The sequence below is a fragment of the Bolinopsis microptera genome, chromosome 9 (assembly GCF_026151205.1).
Source record: "Bolinopsis microptera isolate Bmic1 chromosome 9, MBARI_Bmic_1.0, whole genome shotgun sequence".
Taxonomy (NCBI): Eukaryota; Metazoa; Ctenophora; class Tentaculata; order Lobata; family Bolinopsidae; genus Bolinopsis; species Bolinopsis microptera.
This window is the reverse complement of record NC_087080.1, coordinates 16,712,139-16,721,736: the sequence shown is the minus strand read 5'-3', so window position 1 is coordinate 16,721,736 and position 9,598 is coordinate 16,712,139. Positions and strand designations below refer to the sequence as shown.

Below are 9,598 nucleotides of genomic sequence, written 5' to 3'. Positions count from 1 at the left end.
GCAGAGAGTTATGGGTTATAACTCCCAAGTCTTTTTCCTGTACAGATTCTGCCAATGTAACTCCATTAAGAGAATAACTTGATCTTGGGTTATCGTTAACATCTAAATGCATTACTGAACACTTAGTAGGATTAAACTTTAAAAGCCATTTACTCTCCCACATCTCTAGTTCGTTCAGATCATTAGCTATAGTTTCATGCTCGGAGGCATTAGCTATAAGCTTAAGATCATCAGCAAATATTTTAACTTTACTTTTAATGTTATCTGGTAAATCATTAATAAATAACACAAATAGTAATGGTCCAAGGACTGATCCCTGGGGAACTCCTGACCATACAATCTTCCACTCTGAAGTTTCACCTTCTACACACACTCTCATAGTTCTATTTGAGATAAAATCTGTAATTACATCTAAAACTTTACCAGTTATCCCTAAACTCTCTAGCTTGTTAATCAAGCGATAATGGGGAACAGAATCGAAAGCTTTACTAAAATCAAAATAAAATAAGTCCACAGGAGCACCTTCATCTATTAAATTAAGTATAGTGTCGAAAATCTCCAAAAGATTTGACAAACAAGATTTTCCTTTTACAAACCCTCTCCTTTTTCAGAATTTTTATGGTTGACCAAATTTATATAAACAAATTTACAATTTAGAAAAATACGTCATCCAGTCCAATTAAATGTGCTGGGCTTTTTGTTTTCTTTTGATTCCCCGGAGTGCTATGAGTTGACGGCCCCAACGTTAATGTGGCTCTTGCTATGTGTTGGTTTAGCCGAATTAATTATTATGTAATCAAGTTTATTTTTCTCTTTTAGTTGGTTGTCATCCGGCCAAACATTAAGCAACTTATATTGCAGTACCTTTTATCAATTAGTTTATCAAAATATGTCATTGTAATTTTGCATGGCTGAAATGTAACGCTTGATTTATATATATATAATGATTAATTGAATTTTCAAATTAGAAAAAGTATGCTTCGCATAGCAAATCAAACTTGAATCGTGTTCTGTTGTGATTTTATAAAATTAGTGGTTAGGCATCGTCAAAAATTGATTTTGACTAGGTTGATATTAATCACTTTTCACTCGACTGTCAAGTGACTTTTTAAAACGATCTCTACTAGCTCTAGGTGGCCTAAATGACTATTAAGTAAAACAAATTTTCTCCGATTTAATAGATATAATACCAAAAGTTGCATAAAAATATGAAAAAATAATAACACCGTGCAGCTGCAGCAATTTGTTAATTGACGATGTCAACCCATCGAGATTGTCGATGCGAAGCAAGAATGTTAGCTTGCGCAGCGCGTCGAAGCGGCAATACAAAGTCCTCCAACAATTTTTTGGTTGACGCGCGCGATCTTTTGCAGTTCTTTTTGATTGACGATGTCAAACCATCGAGATCGTTGCTCTGCGAAGCAAGAATGCTAGTTCGCACGGCGCGGCGCGTCGAAGTCCTCCGACAGTTTTTATAGTTTTTTGTCAATAACGTCCATAGTATTTTGATACTTTAAAAAATTATGGAGTCGTAATTAGCTCAGCCAGTTTGCTCTAACAAGAGCCCTTTCGTTTGCAGTAGCGCGCGACCGCAGTAGCGCGCGACCGCCGTTTCAACTTGTGAAACAAGCGCGTCACGCAGTACGCATATACACATGGCTTGTCATACGTTGTATGACCCACCGCGCACGAGTGCGCGGCTCCCCCTGTATCGTAGAAACTATATAGTGAAGCGACACGACAGTAGGGGTCATTATTTGATACAACACATGGTTATGTGAACAGCCAGTTGATTGACGATAAAAAGTCAATTGATCATTGCAGCTTGGCAATGCCCAGTAGCACAGTTTGCCGATTTATATGGTTGCGAAAAGCATAATTGAGTGCACGGCGCGGCCCAGTAACGCACTGCGCTACAACTCAGCCAAACAAATATTTGAAGATTTAATGAAATTGAAACATTCTTTTCAAAATCAAAAATGTCTTAACCTAAATTTTTCATTGTTAAAGGACTGACCCAGCGCGCGCTACTTCGAGAAGAAAATGGCGCGCGCAACAATTGATCAAGCTTATTACGATTCTGTCAAATTAGAAGTTATACTGTATAGTATTTATCTAAATGCTAAAGTCATAAGTAAAATATTATCCATTTTTGTCCTTTTACGCATGCACACTTGCAATGCATAAAAGGCCCAAATACAGCTTAATAATATATTATTTTATTAAATATATATCATGCTGCTCGTTATATTTGTATCGTTCACATTCCGAAGCAAATTATGTTACCAAATTTATAACAATAGGAAAAAACTGTTGTGCTGCAACTCATAAACTGAAAAAGCAAGCTGCAAGCGGCGTGCGCTACTTAAAAAATTGAAAGAAGTACTGCCAACTGCATTTCCCAGGAAAAGTTACTGGCTGGTGGTGGTACTAGAGTTGGTTTAATTTAAACAAACGGCTCGACCTCGCGCGCGACAACAAGCATGATTTGTTGTCATACGTTGTATGACCCGCCGCGCACGAGTGCGCGGCTCCCCCTGTATCGTTAGGTGAAACGACCGTGGGTGTCACAACGTGATATAAATGATTTGCACGCGTGGTGCATTCCAATGTTTAAGCAGCTACCACGCGCGTGACACAATTCAGCCAACCAGGGTACAGGAACATGCAAAGTTAACGTTGCAAACTTTTGATCGACCCGAAATGAGACTTTTCTGGAGATTTTGAGATAACTCAACAATTACGTTGTCTTGAATTTTCCTCCTGCGGAGGTAACATTATTACTTTTAAAAGAAGAACATGTCACAAAAAACCGAAATTCTCCAACTCTTTTACTTGTAAAGTTAAGCCCCATCCGGTCAGGGTTTCTGGTTGATTCACGATGTCAATCCTTTGCATCTCGCCGATCTGTGGTTGCGAGAAGCATTATTGGATGCGCGCGCGCGACCCAGTAGTGCATCGCGCTACAAGGTTTCTGGGTTGTCAAAAAATTATGTATAAAATAAATTGTAAGATCATTAGGGCCTGTCGTGATATCATGGATCGCTTAGGTTCCACCAGGATCTGGTAGTCCTCATAATTCTGCGGCCTCTATGTTTCGTCATCTCGCACAACTCTTTAAGAATCTTGTGGATTTGGCATGTGAAAATTTGCAGCCTTCCAGACATTGATTGGGTTAACGAGGTGTCGTACGTCACCTCAAGATCGGGTGACAGGGGGCTGACCAGGCCAGAACCCAATTGATTGGGTCTTAGGTCACGTGATTATGAGCCTGAGGTCACGTGACTATGACGTCACCAGACCTTCCTCTCCGTTTCCCGCTCATTGGACCAGGTGAGCTTGCATGCATGTGAATGTGGGTGTAAGTATAGCTGTACTGTAGTTTATACCTAATTAAACCCCTATAGAAACCGAAAATTTATTTTCTGGCAGAAAGCTAGAAATTTACCAAAATATCGTCATTGTTTTAAATTTATTTTGATGACCATTCCTGACCTAAAATCGCACGAGAAATCGATTAAACTTGGTTTCAGAACTCAACAATGCTTCCTTATGCCTTAAAATCCATGTTTTATCAATACAATCAACATCTCGATCATGTAGTTAAACTTATTACTTAACGGATTCAAGTATAGTTACGCGGTAGACAAACTAAAACAAAATTGTAGGTTTATAACCTGCCAGGACGTGCGCCGAGTTAAACTTGTCGAAGGTAATATTTTACGTGTATCACCCGTTAAAAACAAAACACCAGTTTAATTGTCCTTTTGTCTGAACCATATGGTTAAGTGCAAGCTGTATACAATACGTCAAAAAATCATATGGTACCTGTATCTACCAGGTCAGCAGTCCTCGCGGATCCAGAGTATGTTTTCGACCGGTTCACACCCGCCAAGTAGCAGACGAGCAGTGGAAAAGGAGGACACTCTGAAGAAACAAAAACTTGACTGAGAAAAGGTACACTTGGTTTTAATCAACACATTTTTTCGAACATAGCATGTTTTAAATTGACTATTTGCTATAGATTCTTCGGTCCCCGTTCTTTGCCAATTTATGATATCAATATGTTTTAATCTCGAAAAAAATAACGTTCTTATCCTGACTCATCCGTCATCCTCAAGTCCCCTCAGGCTCTAAACAACAAGCGAGACGGACTGTTCTCAGACAGTGCCGTGTTAAAACATTTCGGAGCGGAGCACGTGGCAGGAGTTCAGGGCTGTCAGGATCTCATGGACAAAGCAGGTACTAAGTTACTAAAACTTGCGGATGAAATTGAAAGTTACAACACCCCGGAATCTCAGATATCGGAAAATGGTTTGTACTTACTTCTACTACATTCACCCTTCACTTGTGTTTAGTATTTATAATCACCCTCCCTAAAATTGTGACGAACCCATTAAACCCTTATTTTTTTAGCGAGGGGTGTTATGGAAGCATTCAGCGGAAAAGCGCATCTGTTGGTGACGAGTAAGCTGAGAAAGCAGTATCAGCGTATGATAGACGACGCCCTCAGTCCTACTTACACACCTCCTACCAAAGTTTCAGATCTGACTGGCTTCTGGGAGATGGTCCTACTTCAGGTACAGTTTCTAGGATTGAAGTTCTACTTCAATCTGGTGGATTCGTGTAGTGTTTTTGAGTCTCATGATTTGATAGTTCTTTTATTCAAATTTCTGATTGTTTCTGAATAGATCCTGGATTTCAGTAATTTTGGGATTGGCATGGCCTCTGGGAGTGGCTTGAGTGGTTCAAGAGCTTAAAACTTGGTCTTTGTTTGGGATATGTACTACCTATTTAACCACCAAAACATGTTTCAAATACTCAGCAACACAAATCCCCTTCTGGGCCTAGGGGTAAAGATTCTTACTCTGGATTTTAGGGATTTGTCACAGATTTCAAGCTATTTTGGATGGGCGGCCTGAATGGGGTTGGATGTGTTACTTAGATTTCTATATCTCAGTGTCTATAAAAGTATAAATACGAGCAGTTTATTGAGACTTTTGACTTCTAGCGTCGTAGATTCTACAATGATAAATATTGTAACGTACGTTCGGCGCGCAAAATCCACTACAAAATCCACTACAAAATTCAGGGAAACGTCTTCTGAGGTGAACCAACGCTAGACGCCTATTGGTTGATTTCCCATGGTCGTGCGTGATGTCACTGCATGTATAATGGACACTGACTCAAGTTTCCGGGGGCCAGCCTTTTTATCGGCAAGCTGTCCCGTCGACAGATACCACACCTTCAATCCGACTAACTGAATAGCCGCTGACTGGAGCAAGTTATATAACACGCATCTCTTCTAAAAGGATGTATACATTTGACCGTGTTGTAGCGGTGTATAAATTGTGTAAATTGCGGTATATACACTCAACTCTACCAGGTCAGCAGTCCTCGCGGATCCAGAGTATGTTTTCGACCGGTTCACACCCAAGAAGCGACGGAGTAGCAGACGAGCAGTGGAAAAGGAGGACACTCTGAAGAAACAAAAACTTGACCGAGAAAAGGTACACTTGGTTTTAATCAATACATTTTTTCGAACATAGCATGTTTTAAATTGACTATTTGCTATAGATTCTTCGGTCCCCGTTCTTTGCCAATTTATGATATCAATATGTTTTAATCTCGAAAAAAATAACGTTCTTATCCTGACTCATCCGTCACCCTCAAGTCCCCTCAGGCTCTAAACAACAAGCGAGACGGACTGTTCTCAGACAGTGCCGTGTTAAAACGTTCTGAAAGTGGAGTTGACCATATGCCTTTGAAAACAACATTTGAAAACCTTGGAGTGTAAATGTATTATCATTCCTGAAGTAGTTTAAGCACCAGTTACAAGGTGTGGCGTATCAGGCCTAGCTCACTAACCAAGGTTAACAGTGCAGCAGGTTATTGAATGTGAGAGGGAACATTTGATTGTTCTTCATGGTATTGTGTACATACCATGTTTGATAAATTAAAACACTGGATCCCTGATGTTTCAATGATTGAGAAGAGTGAACATTTTAGAAACAGCTTTTCTAAAAACCAGAGGATTAATGGAGCATAAATCCTGGAACAGTTACAGCCCCAGATAAAACATTTTTGTTGGTGTAAATTATTTGACTATAAAAGTGGCAACAGATCTTTTGAAATTATACCAAACTGCTGTGGTTTTAGAATCAGTGTTATACACTGGGTGCTTCTAAATTTGCTGCATTTTCAAAATGACAACTTTAAATGTCAGATTTTAATGTGAGACTCAGTATACATACACTGTTTTTAAAAACTTGCGATTAAATTCTGATTGGTTATTAGAAATTATCATTGTATTCATTTATAGCTTAGTTTTCTTGTGTCCAATTCTGCAACTGCAACTGTCTAGTCAACAGTTGTTACCGACCTCAGTGTTGCATCTAATTATACCTGCAAGCATGTTATACAGTAACAGTAAATATGTATATCTTCAATACTTGAAAATTTTTTCAAATCCACTGATTTATAAAATTCACACTTACTTAATTAATATAATATATATTAATACAAATGCTGAAATTTCACCTTAGGCTCAGTGATGGAGAAAGCAATCGTCATAGCACTACTGCTGGCAGTTGCATCTTGCAGAACTCTAGTCATTCTTGAAAATGTCCTGACAAAAGAATCACATTCCTCATTCCTTGCTGATTTGGGAACTAAAGACGCAGACATTGTGTACAAATATGCTACTGACAGTTCCTTGACCATTAAGAAGTACGGAGAGTCTCTCTACAATAATATTGTTATTTTGGCTCCCTCTGTTGCTAGTTTTGGTAATGGTGTGGCTGCCAACGATTTCCTCACTTTCCTGGATGACGGAGGTAACATAGTGATGAGTGCTAGCTCTGATATCGGTGACCCAATCAAGGAAATTGCAGCAGAAGTTGGCATTGAGATAGATGATGAAGGAACCTCTGTTATAGACCACATGAACTACGATGTGTCTGATGTTGGTGATCACGACCTCATTGTTGCTGACAGTTTCATCTCCACTTCTGTTATTGTTGGAGAATCCCCAAAACCAGTTCTATTTAAAGGTGTTGGCATGGCAGCGGACTCAGACAACCTCCTAGTGATTGATATTCTGAGAGCGTCTCCTACTGCATACTCTCACGCTGCTAACCAGGACATTCTGGAGTACCCCCTTGCTATTGGATCTAGTCTTCTATTGGTTGCAGGCATGCAGGCACGCAACAATGCTAGGATTGTCATATTTGGCTCTCACGACATGCTTAGTGATAAGTTTTACAATGCTGATGTAAAGGCTCAGGGAGCTGAAGGAGGGGTAGAGGCTGCTGGGAACCAGGAGTTTGCCTCAAATGTTGTTGATTGGGCCCTCAGACGGAACGGTGATCTCAGATTCAGCAATGTCAAGCACAACAAGGTAAAGTGTACTTAACTTTGATTTGATGGAAATTAATTTTAATCATTAATAAAAGACACGGAAAGATATTCGATTTGAAAGAAAATCACTGAGGGGGAGGGGGGAGTTTCTAAACGATTACGCTAGTGTAATATGTAAACGACCCCCTATTGGGAGTAGAACTATCACCTTGATGATAAGGACTTGTCATGTGATAAATGCTAATATGTTAACTAATATGTGCTAAATGCTAATATGTCAACTAATATGTCCCTGTTTTGTAGATTGGAGAAGCACCGTCTGATGCAGCTTACAGGATTACGGATGAAGTAGAGTACTCCATTCTTATCGAGGAGATGAGGAATGGCAACTGGGAGGCTTTCAAGGGTTCCGATGTTCAGCTTGACTTTCAGAGAATCGATCCTTTTGTCAGAACTTTCCTTGTGCCAGATGCTGAGGGAGTTTTCAAGGTAAGAGTCTTCAGTTGAATATTTTATTGATCTGTCATGACGTTACCGCGACTAGAACATTTAACGGACGTTTAAAATTCAAATGTTTATAAATGTAAGAATTACAGAGTAGCAACTACTTTAAATTAATAATATTCCAGGTTGAATTTAAAGTACCTGATGTGTACGGAGTGTATCAGTTCAAGGTGGACTATGACAGGATAGGATTTACTCATCTTTACAGTACCACCCAGGTAACTCATATATTTATACTGATTACCTGTTTTAAATATATCATTGCAGGGTTCTTTAAAAGTTTGACTCATTGCAGATGGCAGAATAGAGTTATAACTACATGTAGTTATTTTACATTTTTTAAAATTTGTAAATAGCCTTTGAATATTGAAAAAACATTAAATAAAACTAATAACTAACAGGTATCAGTGCGCCCATTCCATCACACTGAGTACGAGCGCTTCATCCCCTCCGCGTACCCTTACTACGCCAGCGCATTCTCTATGATGGGTGGCCTCTTCATCTTCAGCTTCGTATTCCTCTACCACAAGGATGCACCTAAAGCTGACGCAATCAAGAAGACTGAATAGACTTAGTCTTTGCCATAAATGTGGTAATGAATGTGGCTGAAATGTTTTATGAATATGCTCATTCATATTTCATGGATATAATATACCGCTTGTTTACATATGAATTTTCCATCCTACAATTTGCATATTTTATTTTGGATTTTCCTTTATTTTGGATAATTATATCATTTCAAACATGCGAGTCCTGGTGTTTTTATTAACTAGTTGTGTTTGTTACATAGGATATTCGGTCTTTGATTTTTGTTATGATTGAGTTTTACTTATTTTAAGGAAGCAAAGGTTCAATTTAATCAAAACAATCCCAAGCAGTCAATTTGTCAGTTAAAATGGCCAGTAACGTTGTCTGAAGTGCACACTGATTGATTATAATTTACTAACGACGAGACAGTCTTGTTCTGACAGAATAACGTGACAACACGTGACAACACGTGACAACACGTGACTACACGTGACTACACGTGACAACACGTGACAACACGTGACAACACGGGACAACACGTGACAACACGTGACTACACGTGACAACACGTGACAACACGTGACAACACGTGACTACACGGGACAACACGTGACAACACGTGACAACACGTGACTACACGTGACAACACGTGACAACACGCGACAACACGCGACAAAACGTGACAACACGTGACAACACGTGACAACACGTGACTACACGTGACAACACGTGACAACACGTGACAACACGTGACTACACGTGACAACACGTGACTACACGTGACAACACGCGACAACACGCGACAACACGCGACAACACGCGACAAAACGTGACAACACGTGACAAAACGTGACAACACGTGACTACACGTGACTACACGTGACAACACGTGACAACACGTGACAACACGTGACAAAACGTGACAACACGTGACTACACGTGACAACACGTGACTACACGTGACAACACGGGACAACACGTGACTACACGTGACAACACGCGACAACACGCGACAACACGCGACAACACGCGACAAAACGCGACAAAACGTGACAAAACGTGACAACACGTGACTACACGTGACAACACGTGACTACACGTGACAACACGTGACAACACGTGACAACACGTGACTACACGTGACAACACGTGACAACACGTGACAAAACGTGACAACACGTGACTACACGTGACTACACGTGACTAC

At 39.9% G+C, this 9,598-nt stretch overlaps 1 protein-coding gene and 1 long non-coding RNA gene across 4 annotated transcripts; both read left to right on the top strand.

The window, feature by feature from the left end:
• The first annotated feature begins 3,405 nt into the window (after positions 1-3,405).
• On the top strand, positions 3,406-6,319 carry LOC134820385 (uncharacterized). 3 transcript variants are annotated; one of them, XR_010160883.1, is made up of 5 exons: positions 3,406-3,957; positions 4,131-4,314; positions 4,417-4,580; positions 5,387-5,510; positions 5,684-6,319. It is a non-coding gene; the product is annotated as an uncharacterized LOC134820385 (long non-coding RNA). The 3 variants fall into 3 exon arrangements; XR_010160884.1 differs by having other exon boundaries at positions 5,675-6,319; XR_010160882.1 differs by having other exon boundaries at positions 5,387-6,319.
• A 217-nt stretch (positions 6,320-6,536) lies between these two features.
• LOC134820383 (dolichyl-diphosphooligosaccharide--protein glycosyltransferase 48 kDa subunit-like) lies at positions 6,537-8,678 on the top strand. Its single transcript, XM_063830751.1, has 4 exons — positions 6,537-7,399; positions 7,663-7,848; positions 7,989-8,081; positions 8,265-8,678. Exons 1-4 carry the CDS (start codon positions 6,554-6,556, stop codon positions 8,430-8,432), a joined length of 1,293 nt encoding a protein of 430 aa, XP_063686821.1. The 5' UTR covers positions 6,537-6,553; the 3' UTR covers positions 8,433-8,678.
• Positions 8,679-9,598: the final 920 nt, after the last annotated feature.

Bases quoted from the DNA above. Each gene is read 5' to 3' on its own strand.
- LOC134820383 (XM_063830751.1), top strand. From the start codon at position 6,554: ATGGAGAAAGCAATCGTCATAGCACTACTGCTGGCAGTTGCATCTTGC. The intron at 7,400-7,662 runs GTAAAGTGTACT...CCTGTTTTGTAG, and splicing joins GCAATGTCAAGCACAACAAG to ATTGGAGAAGCACCGTCTGA. The intron at 8,082-8,264 runs GTAACTCATATA...AATAACTAACAG, and splicing joins ATCTTTACAGTACCACCCAG to GTATCAGTGCGCCCATTCCA.